Consider the following 21,120-nt stretch of genomic DNA (forward strand, 5'->3'; position numbering starts at 1 on the left):
CTTCAGCAATACCTTCATAAAATATTCTTGGCAGAAAGGATTTCCATTCCAAGTGCTTCGAGCTTTTCAAGATTGTGTTGACGTACATTTGTTGTGGCAACAGGCGGAATGAATTTTAATTGTGCAAGTTAACACGGTGACAATTTACGTGATGTATGAAATGTTTCCGACATTGTGTGCTGGTCTGCTAAATAGGCCTGGGTGATCAGACCATATTTTCCCACAAATCATCTCTGCAAAATGTTGACCCTCACTGGAGCGAGTCAAAACTGCACTAGAACTATAAAACCATAGGACAATACAGCACAATACAGGCCCTTCGGCCCACCGTGTTGTGCCGCCCTTCAAACCACACCTAAGACTATCTAACCCCTTCCTCCCACATATCCCTCTATCTTAAATTCCTCCATATGCTTATCTAACAATCTCTTGAACTTGACCAACGTATCAGCCTCCACCACCACCCCAGGCAGCGCATTCCATGCACCAACCACTCTCTGGGTGAAAAACCTCCCTCTGACGTCTCCCTTGAACTTCCCACCCATTACCTTAAAGCCATGTCCTCTTGTTTTGAGCATTGGTGCCCTGGGAAAGAGGTGCTGGCTGTCCACTCTATCTATTCCTCTTAATATCTTGTACACCTCTATCATGTCTCCCCTCATCCTCCTCCTCCCCAATGAGTAAAGCCCTAGCTCCTTTAGTCTCTCCTCATAATCCATACTCTCTAATCCAGGCAGCATCCTGGTAAATCTCCTCTGCACCCTTTCCAACACCTCCACATCCTTCCTATAATGAGGCGACCAGAACTGGACACAGTACTCTAAGTGTGGCCTAACCAGAGTTTTGTAAAGCTGCATCATTCCTTCACGGCTCTTAAACTCGATCCCATGACTTAAGAAAGCTAACATCCCATAAGCTTTCTTAACTACCCTATCTACCTGTTAGGCGACTTTCAGTGATCTGTGGATATGAACCCCCCAGATCCCTCTGCTCCTCTACACTGCCCAGAATCCTGCCATTTACCTTGTACACCGCCTTGGAGTTTGTCCTTCCAAAGTGTACCACCTCACACTTCTCCGGATTGAACTCCATCTGCCACTTGTCAGCCCAGCTCTGCATCCTATCAATATCCCTCTGTAAGCTTCAACAGCCCTCCACACTATCCACAACACCACCGATCTTTGTGTCATCTGCAAACTTGCTAATCCATCCTTCCACCCCCTCATCCAAGTCATTAATAAATATCACAAAAAGTAGAGGTCCCAGAACCGATCCCTGTGGGACACAACTAGTCAAAGCCCTCCAATCCGAATGCACTCCCTCTACCACAACCCTCTGCTTTCTACAGGCAAGCCAATTCTGAATCCACACTGCCAAGCCTCCCTGGATCCCTTGGCCTCTGACCTTCTGAAGAAGCCTACCATGCGGAACCTTGTCAAACGCCTTACTAAAATCCATGTAGACCACATGCACTGCACTACCCTCATCAATCTTCCTGGTCACCTCCTCAAAGATCCCTATCAGGCTTTTGAGGCAAGATCTTCCCTTCACAAAGCCATGCTGGCTGTCCCTAATCAGTCCATGATTCTCTAAATGCTCATAGATCCTATCTCTTAGAATCCCTTCTAACAGCTTACCCACCACAGACGTAAGGCTCACTGGTCTGTAATTCCCTGGACTATCCCTACCACCTTTTTTGAATAAGGGGACAACATTCGCCACCCTCCAATCCTCTGGTACCATCCCCGTGGACAACGAGGACTCAAAGATCCTAGCCAACGGTTCAGCAATCTCCTCCCTCGCCTCACGAAGCAGCCTGGGGAATATTCCGTCAGGCCCCGGGGACTTATCTGTCCTAATATTTTTTAACAACTTCAACACATCCTCTCTCTTGATATCTACATAGTCTAGAATATTACCCTTACCAACACTGTCCTCAGCATCATCAAGACCCCTCTCCTTGGTGAATACTGAAGGGAAGTATTCATTGAGAACCTCACCCACTTCCACAGCTTCCAGGCACATCCTCCCACCTTTGTCTTTAATTGGATCTACCTTTACTCTAGCCATCCTTCTGCTCTTCACATACGAGAAAAAAGCCTTGGGATTCTCCTTAACCCTACTCGCCAAAGCCTTTTCATGTCCCCTTCTCGCTCTCCTCAGCCCTTTCTTAAGTTCCTTCCTCGCTACTCTATATTCCTCACGAGCCCTGTCTGATCCTTGCTGCTTACACCCTATGTATGCTGCCCTCTTCTTCCTAACTAGTTGTTCCACCTCTCTCATCACCCACGGTTTCTTCACCCTGCCATTCCTTCTCTGCCTTACCGGGACAAATTTATCCCTAACATTCTGCAAAAGATCCTGAACATCGACCACATCTCCATAGTACATTTCCCTTCAAAAATGTCATCCCAATTTACACTCACAAGTTCTCACCTTAAAGCCTCATAATTCACCTTTCCCCAATTAAATATCTTCCCGTCCCCTTTGCTCCTATCCCTGTCCATGACAATTCTAAAGGTTATGGAGCAATGGTCACTGTCCCCCAAATGCTCACCCACTGATAGATCTGTCACCTGTCCCGGTTCATTACCTAAAACTAGATCTAATATGGCATTCCCTCTAGTCGGCCTGTCAACATACTGTGTCAGGAATCTGTCCTGGACACACTTAACAAACTCCGCCCCGTCTAAACCTTTGGTACTAAGTAGGTGCCAATCAATATTTGGAAAGTTGAAGTCTCCCATTATAATAACCCTGTTATTTTCGCATCTTTCCAAAAACTGCCTCCCAATCTGCTCCTCAGTATCCCTACTGCTACCGGGGGGCCTATAAAATACTCCCAGGAGGGTAACTGCTCCTTTCTTGTTCCTAACTTCCACCCATATTGACTCTAGAGAGGATCCTTCTACATTATCTACCCCTTTCTGCAGCTGTAACAGTGTCCCTGACCAGTATCGCCACCCCTCCTCCTCTTCTCCCCCCCCCTCCCTATCCCTTTTAAAACACTGAAAACCAGGAATATTCAATATCCATTCCTGCCCTGATGTCAGCCATGTCTCTGTAATAGCCACAATATCGCAGTCCCGTGTACTTATCCAAGCTCTCAGTTCATCTCCCTTATTCCTGATGCTTCTTGCATTTAAGTAAATGTACTTTAGCCCATCCACCTTACTACTATTATAGCCTCTGCTTCTCCTTCCTCAAAGCCTCTCTACCTGTCAGATCTGACTTTTCCCCTTCCCCTTCTTCCTATGACCTACTCCTCCAGTTCCCTTCCCCCTTGCAATCTAGTTTAAACCCTCCTGAACCACCCTAGCAAACCTGGCTGCAAGAATATTGGCCCCCCTCGGGTTCGGGTGTAACCCGTCCTCTCTGTACAGGTCCAACCTTTCCCTGAAGAGATCCCAATGATCCAAAAATCTAAAACCCTCCCTCCTGCACCAACTTCTCAGCCACGCATTTATTTGCCATCTCCTCCTATTCCTACCTTCACTATCGCATGGCACTGGCAGCAATCCTGAGATTGCTACCCTTAAGGTCCTGTTCTTCAGCCTTCTGCCTAGCTCGCTAAACTCACTTTTCAGGACCTCATCCCTCTTCCTACCTATGTCTTTGGTACCAACATGAACCACGACTTCTGGCTGTTCTCCCTCCCGCTCTAGAATCCTGTGGACCCAATCAGTGACATCCCGGACCCTGGCACCTGGGAGGCAACATACCACCTGGGATTCATGCTCACTGCCACAGAACCTCCTATCTGTTTCCCTGACTATCAAGTCTCCTATCACTACTGCCTTCCTCTTCCCCTCCCTTCCCTTCTGAGCAGCAGGACTGTCCCAGTGCCAGAGACCTGGCTACTGCTGCTAGGCCCCAGCAGGTCATCTCCCTCAACAGCTTCCAAAGCGGAAAACCTGTTATTGAGGGGAACAGCCTCCGGGGTCGTCTGTACTATCTGCCTGTTCGTTTTCTTTTTCTTTTTCCTTTTCCCTCCCCTGAAAGTCACTCTTCTATCTACTTCCTGGACTCCAGACGTACCTGCTCTAAGGGGGATGACTGTCTCCTGATATACAGAATCTACATAACTCTCCTCCTCCCTGATGCTGCGCAGTGTTTGAAGCTGCAACTCCAGCTCATCAAGTCTGAGCTGAAGTTCCTCCAGCCTCAAGCACTTACTGCAGATGTGGCCATCGTGGACCACAGCAAGGTCCATGGGCTCCCACATCAAGCAGCTGCAGCACACCACCATGTCCTCCATCTGAACTAATTCTTTTTTTTTCCCCTAGTTTTTCCTACTTAAAAATTTATAAACAGATAACAGGTAAAACTTCTATCAAGCAAGGCTACTTGCCCCTTTACGCCTAGACCCTTTAAGCCAAAGCCCAACCACTGCTCCCTCTCATTCAGCTGCCCGCTGGATATGGCGGTTTGCTTTTTAAACTGCCTGCACCTTACCTGCTGACGTCATGTGCCTGCGCAGTCCAGCCCCCACTATTCCCAATTAAAACTTGTATAACAACTTATAAAAAAGAACCTTATAAAAACTAAACCTTATAATAAAAACCCTATTAAATTAAATTTTTAAAATTTAAATTAAATTTTTTTTAAATTTGAATTTTATTTACAGCATGATAACAGGCCCCTCTGGCCCAGTGAGTCCACACCGCCCATTTTAAACCCCCATGTTAACCTACCCGTACATCTTTAGAATGTGGGAGGAAACCAGAGCACCTGGAGGAAACCCACGCAGACACGGGAGAGCGTACAAGCTCCTTACAGACAGCGACGGGAATCGAACCCCAATCACTGGCGCTGTAATAGCGTCACGCTAACTGCTACACTACCATGCTGCCCCTCAAGAAAAGAAAAACTTCTCTGCTCCGAAGTCCCGACGTCTGCAGAAGTGAAACCTACGAAACCGCCGTTTTTTTAATCCACTTTTTAAACTGCCCTCACCTCACCTGCTGACGTCACGCACCTGCGCAGTCCAGCCCCCACTATTCCCGATTAAAACTTATATAACAACTTATAAAAAAGAACCTTATAAAAACTAAACCTTATAATAAAAACCCTATTTAAAAAAAAGAAAAACTTATCTGCTCCGCAGTCCAGACGTCTGCTGAAGCAAAACCCACAAAACCTCCAAAGTTTTTTTTACCCGCTTTTTAAACTCTTGATTGATGTTCAGAATATATTGACTGGGTTTGCAACATTTCCTTGGACCATTTTGTATGGGATTTCTTGTTCCTTCTATGTGAAAATCTACTTAATCTGTAACTGATGAAAGCTGGATACACTGAACAGAGTCGTATTAAGCCATTAAAAATGCAGCAATGTTTTCTGCCCCTTAGACCAACTCAGTGGCCAACGGGGAGGTGACTCTTTGGATGTCAAATGAGGATAGAATTGGTATTGATGGCAATGTCAAGTTGCCTTATGTAGGCACACGCAAAGGCAGTAGCAATTTGGGTGAGAAATCAGAGTGCCACAGATATTTATGAAATGTCGACACCAAGATGCTGGAATTTGGAGCAAAGAACCAACAGCTGGAGGAACTCAGTGGGTCAAGCAGCATCTGTAGAGGGAAATGGACAGCTGACATTTCAGGTCGAGACCCTTCATCTCGACTGAAAGATAAGAGGGGAGGTAGCCAGACTGTGAGGGGAAGGGGTGGAGCAAGAGCTGGTAAGCAATAGGTGGATCCAGAAGAGGAGGGATTATAGGCAGATGGAGGAGGATAGAGTGGAAATAGAGGCAGAGGCTGGGAGGTGATAGGTGGAGGCAACAAAGGGCTGCAGATGATGGAATCTAATGGGAAAGGAAGGTGGAACATAGAAACAAATAAGGGAGGTGGGGTGGGTAGACGGGAACAGTGGGAGGAGTGTGTAGGTGATGGGCAAATGGAGTGTGTGGAAGATTGGAAAGAAACAGGGTCATAGTGTGTTTGAGGGGGAGGTGGGGTGAGTGTAGGAGGAACTGGGTTGATCAGAAGGAGAGAGAAAAGTGATGGGGGGAGCAGGTTACCTGAAATTGGAGAATTCAGTGTTCATGCCGTCAAGTTGTAGACTACCCAGGCAGAATATGAGGTGCTGTTCTTGTATTTTGCATTTCACCTCACACTGACTGTGGAGAAGACCAAGGACAGACAGGTCAGTGTGGGAATGGGGAGGAGAATTAAAACAGCTTGCAATTGGGAGCTCCAGTACTTATGAAATGTACCTCAGTACAAGTAGTGTTATAAACATATATAAGCTAAGAACTCAAGCAAGTCAAACTCCAGTCCTTAAATCAGTAAATTAAGAATCACGAGGTCTGATTTGATGGTCAGCAGCAAGCTACACAGGCTAACTGCTGAACTTGGAGTAAAATCTGTAATTGCCAAGTGGAGATTTCCTGACGATGCTTGCTGCATGAAGCCAGCTCCCACTACTCATTAATCCCATGACGATGGTGATGCTGGTTGTAAATCAGGGTGGGGGTGGTACGTGAAAGAAGGCAGAACAGCATCAACCCCATCCTCAAAAAGGCTGTAAACTCTGACAGCCAGTAAAGCCATACCTCGTGTTGAGTTGACTGTCAAATGGAGCAACACTAAAAAATACTGCAAAATTATTATAAAAATTCAAATAGCTAACAATTGTTTGAAGTTATTAAAACTTAAAAACCAATACACTTATACATACCAAATATTTAAATGTTCAAACAATTCAAAAATATAAATTAACTTATGAATATAAAAATGTAAATTAACTATTTAAGTAAGGATGTAGGCAAAAGCACGTAACTATAGGTCAGTTAGCTTAACCTCTGTGGTCGGGAAAATGCTTGAGGCTATCATGAAGGAAGAAGTAGCGAGACATCGGGATAGAAGTGGCTCCACCAGGCAGACACAGCATGGATTCAGGAAGGGCAGGTCCTGTTTGACAAACTTACTGGAGTCCTTTGAGGATATAATGAGCGCAGTGGATAGAGAGGAACAGGTGGATGTTGTATACTTGGATGTCCAGAAGGTATTCATTAAGGTGCCACATAGAAGACTTGTCCATAAGAGAAGGATGCATGGAGTTGGGGGTGATGTATTAGCATGGATAGAAAATTGGTTAACCATTAGAAGGCAGAGAGTTGGGATAAATGGGTGTTTCTCTAGTTGGCAATCAGTGGTAAGCGGGGAGCTGCAGGGGTCGGTGCTGGACCCACAACTGTTCACGATGTACATTAACGACTTGAAAGAGGGAACCGAGTGTAGCATATCTAAGTTTACTGATGACACTAAATTGAGTGGAAAAGCAAATTGTGCAGAGGATGCGGAGAGTCTGCAGAGAGATATAGATAGTGAGCAGGCAAGGGTCTGGCAGATGGAGTACAATGTTGGTAAATGTGAGGTCATCCACTCTGGAAGGAAAAATAGCAGATCAGATTATTATTTAAATGGTGAAAGATTGCAGCATCCTGTTGTGCAGAGGGACTTGGGAGTGCTTGTGCGTGAATCACAAAAGGTTGGTTTGCAGGTGCAGCAGGTTATCGAGAAGGCAAATGGAGTGTTGGTCTTCATTGCTAGAGGGCTTGAATTTAAGAGCAGGGAGGTTATGCTGCAACTGTACAGGGTACTGGTGAGGCCATACCTGGAGTACTGTGTGCAGATCTGGTCTCCTTACTTGAGGAAAGATATAGTGGATTTGGTGCAGAGGAGGTTCACCAGTTTCATTCTGGAGATGAGGGGGTTAGCCTATGAGGAGAGATTGAGTTGCCTGGGCCATACTCGCTGGAATTCAGAAGAATGAGAGGGGATTTTATAGAAACTCTTAAAATTATGAAAGGGATAGATAGAGGCAGGAAGGTTGTTTCCACTGGTGGGTGAGACTAGAACCAGGGCACATAGCTTCAAGATTCAGGGGAATGGATTTAGGACCGATATGAGGAGAAATGGCTTTTCCCAGAGAGTAGTGAATCTGTGGAATTCTCTGCTCAGGGAAGCAGTAGAGGCTACCTCATTAAATATATTTAAGACACATAGATTTTTTCATAGTAGGGGAATTAAGGGTTATGGGGAAAAGGCAGGTAGGTGGATCTGAGTCCACGGCCAGATCAGCCACGATCTTACTGAATGGCAGAGCAGGCTCAATGGGCCAGATGGCCTCCTCCTGCTCCTATTTTTTATGTTTATGTAACTAAAACTTAAATTGGCCTGTCACTGTTTCCAGCGACATAAAATCCCAGAGGTCCAGCTCTCTGGCTGGACTCTACATCAAAGCAAGTTCATGATTTCCACATGCATGTGTATATCTGCAGGAATCCCACAAAATCCAGGCCATTTACCAAAATCTCTGTTGAGGATTTTGTGCTCTGTATATTTAATAATTCATCACAACAAGAGAATAGAGTGTCTTTGTACCATTTGTAAACTGCTCAAAATGTAATCTGCATCTTCTATTCCATATATGCAAAAAGGCCTTTACTGAAGGTTATAATTTAGAGTTTTTTTTATGTATTTGAATTAGCTTTGCTGAAGACAGGTTACTATCTGAGTGGTCATCTCCTCAGAATGCTTAAAGGGCATTGTCAGTTGCACTTTTTTAAATTAATCAACCTTTGTGTGAATTAAATATGATTCTCCATTAATTGATGATATTTGTTGTCCAAGGATTTATTCCCTTCTGATTTGCATTCCATCATTTCTGGTTTGCAAGCAAGAAGTCCCTGATATCAAATGGTTCTTATAACTTCGTGAACTTCTGACTTCAGTTTATACTTGAGGGTGTTTAAAAACAGCAGATGTTGTTTATCCATACATCTTTACTGAGATGCCAACCAGTAGGTCATTCAGCACTAATATCTTTGGGGATAAGCGTTAGGGTTAAGCATCCAGACTCAGTGTCAGTCAGAATTAAACATGGTAGATGTTGCTCCTCAGGCAAAGATGAAGTACCAACTCGTGAGCACTGTGTGTCTGATAACAGGAGTGTTGGAATGTATGGGGTCATATGAGGTTCTTTCAATAGATATGGCCAAACTCTATTTTTGCAGCATGCTTCAAAAAATATTTGAAAAAAACATTAGAATGCACTGGTTGATAAACTCTGCTAAACGATAAGGCGCATGATGAGCATCTCTCACTAGCAACGTGACAAATGATACCCATAGGGCTCTTGTACTTTTACACATCAATGATTTGCCTGGAAGCTTCACAAGAACCTTCCTTTGCTCATTCTTCTTGGGATGCACTGAGCCAATAAATAAACACTGAAAATAAAGGTTGTGAAGGGCCATCCTCTACAATCATACAATTGCAACTAAATGGCTTGCCCAGTACAGATGCAATAAATAGCAATTCTTTTCTTATTTTTGGAAAATAAACTTTATTCATGAAAAATATATACAAGAAATACAAAACACTAAATGGCTTTCTTTACATTCATTAGGGTCTATACATTTATAGTGTTTTCCAAGTCTCTACATTTGTAGTGTCATCAAGTTAATACATTCTATGTACCAAGCACCAATGCCACTCATGTTTCCTCTTTGAACAATACACCATCAAATGTCTGTGGGACTGTTACATAGGGCACAGGCCCAGTGGCGGCAGGACCTTAGATTGTAGTTCTTTCCCACAAAGCCTTTGTATTGGCTGCACCAAGCTTCATTTCCATAAAACATAAGAGCAGAATTAGGCTATTCGGCCCATCGAGTCTGCTCTGGCATTTGATCATGGCTGATTTATTTTTCCCTCTCAACCCCATTCTCCTGCCTTCTCCCCGTAACCTTTGACACCCTTACAAATCAAGAATCTATCAACCTCCTCTTTAAATATACCCACTGACTTGACCTCCACAGCAGTCTGTGGCAATGAATTCCACAGATTCACAGCCCTCTGGCTAAAGATTTCATCCCCTATCGTGTACTCCTCCAGCCTGGAATGTGCCTGGTGGCAGCGTTCACTTACAAACATCTCATTGTACCGGAAGACCAACAAGTGGGCATACTGAAATGCATCTTCCATTGATGATCTTCCAGAAGCACTTGATGTTTGCCTTGGTATGTGTCCCTGGCATGTAGATCAGAGAGTCCTCTGTTACATAGCTGCTTCAGATGAACCTCGACAAGGACACTTGAGTCTTTTTCCAGATCTTCATTGCAAATATGCAGTCCACAAAGAGGTGGGCGATTATCTCATCCTCGTCACAGTCATCTCAAGGGCATCATGAGACTCTGATCATGCAGGAAGGATCTGACAGTGAGGGCCCCTCTCGCTGCCAGGCAAGCGAGGTCTTGATGCTTGGTGGTGAGTTCTGGTGATGAGGCATTGTGCCAAATGGTTTTGGCAGTCTGCTTGGGAAGTCATCCCACAGGATCCATCATGTCGTTTTCCCAACGGGCCTATGGCACATTCTGTGCTGACTATACTGTCTGACAGACGTGGTCAATTAAGAGCTGTTCACCTATTAGCCAGGCTTCTCTTCATAAAGAGAAAGAATAAATGAAGCTGTTGGGTTTGTGCAATAACTGGCTCACTTTATAGCTATTGAGACTGGCTTTTTATTTCCAGTTGTTTTATAAACTATTTCAGATTCTCAAATATAGGAATCCTCAAACCACTAGATTATTCTAGTACACTGTCATGCTACCAGTTGTCATGCTCTAAAACCAGTGCAGTATTCTAAAGCATATTCTTTATCATAATTTGTAGAAAAGAGCAATTACATTTTTGATATGTGTATGTAATCTTTGCAAATATAGATATATGCTTTTCATGGTTTGATAAAATTATAGTTCAAGACATTTTATTAAGTCCTGTTCCTCTGCCTCTGAAGATGAATGTTAATGCATGTTTCTCCTCTTCCTTTTGCAGTGAGTATGTTTTTGAATACATTAACCCCCAAATTCTACGTTGCTCTGACAGGCACATCATCCTTGATCTCAGGGCTTATTCTGGTAAGTAAATATTATTGTCATTATTACTATGAATAATAATGTAGACATTGTTGCAGCAGGACCAGATGTGGGATTGTCCATGCTCATCAGCCACATTTTCTGTTTTTCCACCTGTTATCATCTCTTGTGTTCTGCAAGCCTTTTAACACCACTGCTTACATGGAGTCTATTCGTTAACCCTTGGGATTTTATGTCACTGGAAACCAGGAGGTTCCTGGGTTTGCAGATCCATAAATATCGATTTCTGCTGACATCTTAAAGGTCCCTGAATGCCAGTCACTGAGCTCTCTGTTCCTGATACTGAGAAACTTCCTGACTTCCATTTCCCAGGCTGTCATCTCTGAATCACAGCACTGAGGTATTGCCCTTGACTGGGGAAATTTGGTTAGCCATCTGATTTGTCGGTTTACTTGAATTGGTCTTTTCAGAGGTCACCATCTTGACCTTAACTTAGTTTCTCTCTTTAATCGTGCTGCTTGATCTGCTATTTTCTTAACTTTATGCTTTGTTTCTGATTTCCAGCATCTGCAGTATCTTGCTTAGGTTATTGGCCATTTCTTAATTCACAACAGTCTCCATACACTACACCCTATTGTTTCCCAAATGCCATTCTGACAGATACAATTCGTACAATGAAGGAGAGAAAGGGGCAGTATTGTGTTTGTGCAGACTTTGCCTGTTTCTCTCTTGTTTCATTAATCCTGTTTTATGGGCATGCAACAGTATCACAGGTGATTTCCCATTTGGATGGGTTTTAGGAAGTGGATGGAAATATAAAGCTGCACTATTATAATGCACGTTTTCTCTATTAATCCTAAAATGATAAAAGATAACCTGAGCCAACAGATGATTTGCCTTTTGGATTTTAGAACTTTGCTTTTGGAGAGTTACAGCCAACTCTTTGCTAAACGTGTATCTCACTGCATTGGGCATGGGACGTGTAATATACCTGTTGAAGGCTCATCTTTCTTTTTGGTTTTATATTTCTTACCTAAAGACATTGTTGGGACAGATAACAGGTGAGCAGATAAATTCACTGCACATTCTGTTTGGAGACAGCAACATAAGTTTCCAGGCATTAACACACGGGAGGCAGTGAAGGATAAGCAAAGTACAAATTATTTGTTTGACCTGGGAAGATGGAGTACAGGGAGTTTGTCACATCCATCAGTGATAAAGCAAAGGCTTCGTTCTTATAATCAATGGATTAAAGAAAGTGCAGTGTCATCTGACAGGTTTAGTAATTTGTGTTCTCCGCAGATTTGTGTGTCATGTGGATTATATTGTGAGTGCTTTACATTATGTCATTCACCATTGCCATGTTGCTGAGTCCATTGATTAATACAAGAACTGTCTGGAAGATGCACATGAATCTTTTTGCTGTAAATACTTAAGAAATTTTTTAAATGATTTTGAAATGTCTGTTTCATTGCAGTCAAACTCTGTCCTAAGATTTAGTAATGTGGTCATGATGGAAATGTATCCCCATCTCCCCAGCATAATTCAGGCAACACCATGGATTATAATGTTGAGTCTAAGTATGGTATTTACTTATAGATGAATTGCAAAAGTATTATATTATTACACCACACCCAAATAACAAAATAAAAGAGAGAATTCTTCACCAAGACAGTACAACTTTAATATCTCAATAAAGAGCTGTTCCTATTTAGTTCTTCCTCCATATGTCCTTTATTGTGCATTTCAAATAAAGTGGTAAATCCATTAAAGTACATTTTTGATTTGTAGGGTTGAGTGGAGTGGGAAGATTCTCCCAATCTCTCGGCATTACATTGCCATTTACGTTGTTTGTCTAGGGTTATTGTTGAAGTGTGAAACACTAGGAGAAACCCCACTGAAATTCTACCCCGGCCTGCATGACTGTATCATTACCCAGATACAGATGCCTATCTTGTGAGGATGTTAGACACGCTGATCTGTTTAATGATGGTGTAGAATTAAATTCTTGAAAGTAACGTTTCAATTTGTCGTTTTTGAGTTCTAGTTTTTCCACCAGTAAGAAATAACAAACTTTATATAATGCCTTTCCAAGCTCAGGATGTCCCAAAGTACTTCTTAGCCAATTGCAAACTTTTGAAGCATAGTCACATTATTAATTAGAGAAATGGAGCAAAGACATAGGTAGAATCTACAAAACTCAAGAAATGGCTCAGAACAGTCCATACAACAAAGCCTAGGGGGCTGGACAACATCTTGGAAGAGTACTGAAGACCAATGTTGCAGAGCTAGTCATGGCTCTAGCCAAGCTGTTCTGGTACAGTTACAACACTGACATCTACCCAACAATGTGGAAAGTTGCCTACCTATTTCCTGTTCACAAATGCCAGGACAAATCCAATCTGGCTAATTACTGTCAATCCAACCATTCTTAATCATGGGCAAAGTGATGAAAGGTATTGTTGATCATCCTGTCGAGCAGCATTTGTTATCCAGTAACCTGGAGAAGGTAGAGTAAGACCTGGTGGCAATTAATATTCTCATCCCAGAAGTGACAGACAATGACCATTTCCAACAAGAGAGAGTCTGTTTTCAGTTAATGGAATTACCGTTGCAGAGTACCCCAGGATCAATGTTCTGGGAATCACCAGTGACCAGTAACTCAACTGGACCATCCATGAAAATATTGTGGCTACAAAAACATGGAGGCTGGGTAACTGGTGATAAATTCACTTCCTGACACCCCAAAGCCTTTCCACCATCTACAAGGCACAAGTCAGAAACTGATGAGGTTCTCTCCACTTGTCTGAATGAGTGAAACCCCAGTAACTGGAGAAGCTCGACACCATGCAGGACAAAGCAACCCACTTGATTGGCATCCCATCCATCACCCGAAACATTCATTGCCTCCACCACTGGTGCACATGAACTGCAGTGTGTACCATCTGCAAAATGCACAAGGTTCCTGAGCTACAATACTGCAACAGCACCTCCCGTACCTCCGACCTCTACCGCCAAAAGGGCAAGGCCGTTAGATGCATGGAACCACCACCACCTACATGTTCACCACTAATACTGTCTTGACTTGGAAGTGTAATCATTGTTCCTTCATTGATGCTGGGTCTGTATCCTGGAATTCCACTCACTCAGTAGGACCGTGGGAGCACCTTCACCATACAAACTTCAGCAGTTGCAGAAGGTCAATACCTTCCCAGGTGCTATTGGTGGTAGTCAATAAATGCCAGCCGTGCCAGTGACACCCACAGCCTGAAAAATGAAGGAAGAGCTGAACAGGCTGATCTAATAGAAGTCCCTGTGGTTATGAATAATTTTGATACAGAGGAGATGTGGAGACAATGTTTCAAATCAAGAATAGGAGGCCATAAGTATTGCATGTTGTCATTACCTGGAAAGTATTTAGAATGTTGAACTTGCTACCACAAGGAGTGATTGAGGCAATTTGCACAGATATGTATTGAAGCAGGTTGAATATACACATGAGGGGGACAGAGGGATGTGTTACTGGAGATCAATGAAGAAGTGTGGGTGGATGCTTGTGTGGTGTACCAGCAATGTGTGGACGTATTGGACTGAATGTCCTTTTGTCTGTGCTGTAACTACTGTGTAGTAGTGTGGAACTTTCTGAAAATATTAAACCTATTCATTCAAGCCATAGGCTAATATCCAGAAACATTGAACTCCTTTCCACTTGACTGATTGCCCGCAAGATGATCCTTATTCACAGCCACCAGAAAGAAAGGAACCCCTTCTATTTTAACTATTTCTAAGTACTATTAAAAGAACTGTTGCATTGAATTTAATGTTTGCATTAATTTTAATGTGAGGTATTTGCTTTGGGTCAACTATGATTACATCTTATGAGCTATACAAGATTTTCAGGTGCAATGATTTTTTTTTCGGTCCACAGATATTCGAATGGTGGTATTTTCGAAAGTATGGCACGTCATTTATTGAGCAAGTCTCAGTCAGCCATCTCCGGCCATTGCTTGGTGGAGTGGACAACACCACACCCAGTAACTCCACCTCGAATAATGGAGATACCGACTCCAACAGACAAAGTGTATCAGGTAACAGGCAGCAACAGGAATAGTCATTTTATAATCCTATGGGCCTAAACGTTGTACGTCCTCCCACTGAGTAGCAGGAGTCAGGGCTTGCTGGCTGAGGGACAATATTGAGGACTCTGGCAAAGTTATCAGACAGTAAATGTTTCACTGAGATAATATAATAGGTTCGTAGAGCCATTGCCACACCCTTGAGGTTGCCTCGGTGAGTTTAGCAATCTGTTAGAGGACAGATTGTCGGCTGTCCAATGTCCTTCAGATCATATTGTATTCTAGATTGCCCACATGCTTTTAGAGATGCACACTGACTTTAAGTGGCACAGGCAAGCTTTAGGCTCACTGGTCTCTCTCAGTGCTTGGCCTTTGTTAAGGCATGCAGCCACTTAATAACAGTGTTCAGTGCTGTCTTTATGCATCTCAGCAAGCAGTATGGAGAAGATCTGCTATCTGCATTGAGATGGTAGATTTGATGCACAGCATAATTCCTGTAGCTTGTTTCTGGGGCTATTTTTCTTGGTCCCCAATGTGTTTAGCACATTTGGAAACTGACATCAGATAGTTTATACTTTTCTCCATTTAGGGATTAAAGCAACAGCTAATTCCCTAACAAACTACTTCGGAAAACTTTATAAATTGCTTATTTTGTCACAAAGGAACTGTGAAAGAGAAATGTTATGTGGGTATCCTGTCAAAGCTAATGATGTGTCTGATATGTTATTTACTTGGCAGCCTGAACATACTTTATAAATAAACATTGCTATCTTTCTCATGCTAATGTAGTTTAATGAACAGTTCATATTTATAGATGCTAATCAGCCGCAGCAAATTTTTGTTGCAAGTAACTTTTATTAGACGTACCTGATGAACAACACACTAATGACTTGCTTTTGGGTCCTTCTTTCTCCTTGTAAGTTTCAATATAAAGCGATTCTTGCAATTTAGTTTAAGATTATGAATGCCGAACTTACTGTTATACTGCAAATTCATTCAGCAATGAATTGATCATTGCAGCACTCCAAAAAGAGTGTGGTTGGAATTGATGCCCTAATCCAGAAACTTTGCCTGAGGTACCTTCTGCTAAAACTAGCAGCAATGGTTCAATCCACTTGAATCATTTAAGTCTTGATTTGCATGCAACTGGAGTGTAGGAAAAGATCTGGAAACAATTTACGATGTTTAAGTGATTTAGACAAAGATTATGCAAGATTGTGTAATTGCCTTGGGTGTTGGTTTTAAATAGTAAATCAACTGGGAGGTTCCTGATAATGAAGAGACTAGTTGTAAATCTATCAGTGATCCATGTTCCCTGAAGCATGGTACATGTGTAATACTTAATAGAAAATAAGTTTTTCAGCAGTGTTTCTAGGAAATTTCCCTTTCTTCATCACCTGAAGAACTTCAGTTTGCATTGATGATAAAACTGGTGATTATGAGATTATAAAAAGCCAATTTCCTCAGATAAATGAGGGCAACGGAGCACAGAAGGAGCCAATAAATCCATCGAGACTTATAACTCTTGCACCAAATTTACTGATAGAATGATCCTTTCATCTCATTACAGCTCCATCAGCACACCCTTCTCCATTAGGCTGTCAGTGGAAATGAGTGCACATTATTCTCAAGACTGACTATTGTCAATATTGTCCTATCTCCATTCATAACTGTCCACAGGGTTATTGTGCAGAGTGAAATGGCTTAGATACTTCATGGAACTGCAATTATCAAACCACATACTAGGGCTTCAGTTTGTTAGTGTGATTATTGTCATTGGTCAGAGAGTGGAGTGTGCTGCTTCTCTCTTCCAGCATGGCAGATTTCAGAGTATGCCCTGAAAGCAAGGTGATATGAATATGATATACTGAGCCATTCCTACAGACAATAATTAGACTACACTAAAGAGAATAATTTACATTGGGATTCCATTGTGTATCTTAATTTGGAAGGTTCGCCAAGAAAATTTCCGGATTACTGCTTGTGCTAAGTGACAGTGGGTATAGGAACAGAATGAGGAGGAGGTTAAATGCGTGGCTGAGGGATTGGACTAAGGAGCAGGGATTCAGATTTCTGGATCATTGGGGCCTCTTTTGGGGAAGGTATGACCTGTTCAAAGAGGACGGGTTGCACTTGAATCCCAGGGGGACCAATATCCTGGTGGGGAGGTTTGCTAAGGCTACTGGGGAGAGTTTAAACTAGAATTGTTGGGGGGTGGGATCCGAACTGGAGAGACTAGGGAAGAGGTGTTTGGCTCTCAAATAGAGAAAGCTAGTAGTAGGTACGATAGGCAGGTGATAGAGAAGGGACATGCTCAGACAGGTTTGAGATGTGTCTATTTTAACGCAAGGAGTATTGTGATCAAGGCAGATGAGTTTAGAGCTTGGATCAATACTTGGAGCTATGATGTGGTGGCCATTACAGAGACTTGGACGGCTCAGGGACTGGAATGGTTGCTTCAAGTGCTGGGTTTTAGATGTTTCAGAAAGGACAGGGAGGGAGGCAAAAGAGGTGAGGGAGTGGCACTGTTGATCAGAGATAGCGTCACAGCTGCGGAAAAGGTTGATGTCGTGGAGGGACTGTCTACGGAGTCTCTGTGGGCAGAGGTTAGGAACAGGAAGGGGTCAATAACTTTACTGGATGTTTTTTATAGGCCGCCCAATAGTAACAGGGATATTGAGGAGCAGATAGGGAAGCAGATCCTAGAAAGGTGTGAGAATAACAGAGTTGTTGTGATGAGGGATTTTAATTTCCCAAACATTGATTGGCATTTCCAGACAATGAGGGGTTTAGATGGGGTGGAGTTTGTTAAGTGTGTTCAGGAAGGATTCTTGACACAATATGTAGATAGGCCTACAAGAGGAGAGGCTGTGCTTGATTTGGTATTGGGAAATGAACCTGGTCAGGTGTCAGATCTCTCAGTGGGTGAACATTTTGGTGATAGTGATCATAATTCTATCTCCTTTACGTTAACACTGGAGAGAGATAGGAACAGACAGACTAGAAAGGCGTTTACTTGGAGTAAAGGGAATTATGAGGCTCTCAGGCAGGAAATTGGAAGACTAAATTGGAAACAGATGTTCTCAGGGAAAAGTACAGAAGAAATGTAGCAAATATTCATGGGATATTTGTGTGGAGTTCTGCACAGGCATGTTCCAATGAGACGGGAGTCATGAGAGGATACAGGAACCGTGGTGTACAAAGGCTATAATAAATCTAGTCAAACGGAAAAGAAAAGCTTACAAAAGGTACAGAGAGCTAGGTAATGTTAGAGATCTGGAAGAATATAAGGCTAATAGGAAGGAGCTTAAGAAGGAGATTAGGAGAGCCAAAAGGGGGCATGAGAAGGCCTTGGCGGGCAGGATTAAGGAAAACCCCAAGGCATTCTACAAGTATGTGAAGAGCAAGAGGATAAGATGCAAAAGAATAGGGCCTATCAGGTGCAGCAGTGGGAAAGTGTGTATGGATCCGGAAGAAGTAGCGGAGGTACTTAATGAATACTTTATGTCAGTATTCACTACAGAAAAAGATCTGGGGGATTGTAGTGGGGACTTGCAGCGGGCTGAAAAGCTTGAGCATGTAAATATTAGGAAGGAGAAGGTGCTGAAACTTTTGGAAAGCATCAAGTTGGATAAGTCACTGGGACCAGATGAGATGTACCGCAGGCTGCTGTGGGAGGCGAGGGAGGAGATTGTGGAGCCTCTGACGACGATCTTTGCATCGTCGATGGAGATGGGAGAGGTTCCGGAAGATTGGAGGGTGGCGGATGTTGTTCCCTTATTCAAGAAAGGGAGTAGTGATAGCCCAGGGAATTATAGACCGGTGAGTCTTACCTCAGTGGTTGGTAAGCTGATGGAGAAGATCCTGAGAGGCAGGATTTATGAACATTTGGAGAGGTATAATATGATTAGGAATAGTCATCATGGCTTTGTCAAGGGCAGGTCCTGCCTTATAAGCCTGATGGAATTTTTTGAGGATGTGACTAAACACATCAATGAAGGGAGAGTAGTAGGTGTAGTGTATATGGATTTCAGCAAGGCGTTTGATAAGGTACCCCATGCAGGGCTTATTGAGAAAATAAGGAGGCATGGGATCCAAGGGGACATTGCAATGTGGATTCAGAATTGGCTGGCCCACAGAAGGCAAAGAGTGGTTGTTGAAGGGTTGTATTCTGCGTGGAGGTCGGTGACCAGTGGTGCACCTCAGGGATCTATACTGGGACCCTTGCTCTTTGTGATTTTTATAAACAACCTGGATGAGGAAGTGGAGGGGTGGGTTAGTAAGTTTGCAGATGACACAAAGGTTGGGGGTGTTGTGGATAGTTTGGAGGGCTGTCAGAGGTTACAGAGGGACATAGATAGGATGCAAAGTTGGGCTGAGAAGTGGCAGATGCAGTTCAACCCAGATAAGTGTGAAGTGGTTTATTTTGGTAGGTCAAATATGATGGCAGAATATAGTATTAATGGTAGGACTCTTGGCGGTGTGGAGGATCAGAGGGATCTTGGGGTCCGAGTCCATAGGATGCTCAAAGCGGATGCCCAGGTTGACTCTGTGGTTAAGAAGGCATATGGTGTATTGTCCTTCATCAATCGGGGAATTGAATTTAGGAGCCGAGAGGTATTGTTAGGTCCCTGGTCAGACCCCACTTGGAGTACTGTGCACAGTTCTGGTCACCTCACTACAGGAAGGATGTGGAAGCCATAGAAAGGGTGCAGAGGAGATTTACAAGGATGCTGCCTGGAATGTGGAGCATGCCTTATGAAAGCAGGTTGCAGGAACTTGGCCTTCTCTCCTTGGAGTGACAGAGGATGAGGGGGGGACCTGATAGAGGTATATAAGGTGATGAGAGGTATTGATCGGGTAGATGGAGGCTTTTCCCCAGGGCTGAAATGGTGGCCACAAGAGGACATAGGTTTAAGGTGCTGGGGAGCAGGTATAGAGGAGATGTCAGGGGTAAGTTTTTTACTCAGAGAGTGGTGAGTGCGTGGAATGGGCTGCTGGCAACGGTGGTGGAGGCGGATACGATAGGGTCTTTTAAGAGACTGTTGGATAGGTGCATGGAGCTGAGAAAAATAGAGGGCTTATGGGTAAGCCTAGTAATTTCTAGGGTAGGGACATGTTCAGCACAGCTTTGTAGGCCGAAGGGCCTGAATTGTGCTATAATTTTTCTATGTTCTAAAATGTTTAATATAATATGATGTACTTTGAAACAAAATTTAACCATTCCAGCTTTCTCCCAATACAATAATCTACAACAATAATAGTTTTTACAGGCAGAACAAGTCTCCTTTGAACAAAATACACAACATTAAGTATATCTTGAATGGGGAACAATGCATCAGAAACCACACAAAGATTGTTGCTCCCCATCTATTCCAAAAGCATTAAATTCCACAGCTAAAATTCGGAGTCAAATTTATTCTGCAGAGTAATTGTGGAATAATAAAATATGGGAAGTTACTTATGTTGCAATTTCTTAGAAGTAAATGGTGAAATCAAAACTACTAATTTTCCCTCTTCTTCTGAAGTGAGTAGCCAAGGCTGCTGCTTCTGTGCCAGTCCACAAATGCAAACATGTGTTTGAGCTGTATTGTGATTGCATATGGAAAGCCACACTTCACTAATTGAGATTCTGTTTGTTTCATCTTTTGTTTTAAATTCAGTGCTTCATTGTTATTTACTCCCATTTAAAACCTCAAAACTAATTGAATGACTTGAAAAACTACAACCTGTGAAAGTAATTTCTTTTTAACAATTCATTATTTTTCCTTTCCATAAAGCTTTGATAAAACAATTAAGGAAAGTACACATTCTTTTATAGAATATACAATAAGTTTTGAACAACCAATCCTCCCCCATAGTTAGTAGCAGACGATGGCCAGACATTATTAATAATGAAAAAAACAAAACAAAGCTAAAACTCTTCTCTCCAAATCCCTGGTTAAAAATAGTCTTCTTGTCTGTTTCACTTATCCAACTACACTCATAAACCATGATAACCTTTTCAGAGTTCCAAAAGTTGACTCACTGCTTCAGAAGTTATCAAGCATCTTCAGTGTATTACATCCAAGTTCATCTGTTCATTTCTAATTCTCTGATTCTAATTGATATTTGTAATTATTTTTACAGTGAAATATTTTGTTTTAGCAAATCATCA

General features: G+C 42.7%; 1 protein-coding gene across 12 annotated transcripts in view; it reads left to right on the plus strand.

Annotated features, from left to right (window-relative positions):
• LOC127578202 (suppressor of tumorigenicity 7 protein homolog) overlaps window positions 1-21,120 on the plus strand; it is a 147,633-nt gene that overhangs the window by 93,217 nt on the left and 33,296 nt on the right. For 10 of the 12 annotated variants that reach the window (XM_052029927.1, XM_052029922.1, XM_052029918.1 and 7 more), the window contains exons 2-3: window positions 10,847-10,929; window positions 14,816-14,975. In XM_052029927.1, the coding sequence (XP_051885887.1) occupies window positions 10,847-10,929; window positions 14,816-14,975 (243 nt within the window). The remainder of the gene's footprint in view (window positions 1-10,846; window positions 10,930-14,815; window positions 14,976-21,120) is intronic. The other 2 variants (XM_052029919.1, XM_052029926.1) reach the window with 1 other exon arrangement.

This window comes from Pristis pectinata, chromosome 15 (genome assembly GCF_009764475.1).
Source record: "Pristis pectinata isolate sPriPec2 chromosome 15, sPriPec2.1.pri, whole genome shotgun sequence".
Taxonomy (NCBI): Eukaryota; Metazoa; Chordata; class Chondrichthyes; order Rhinopristiformes; family Pristidae; genus Pristis; species Pristis pectinata.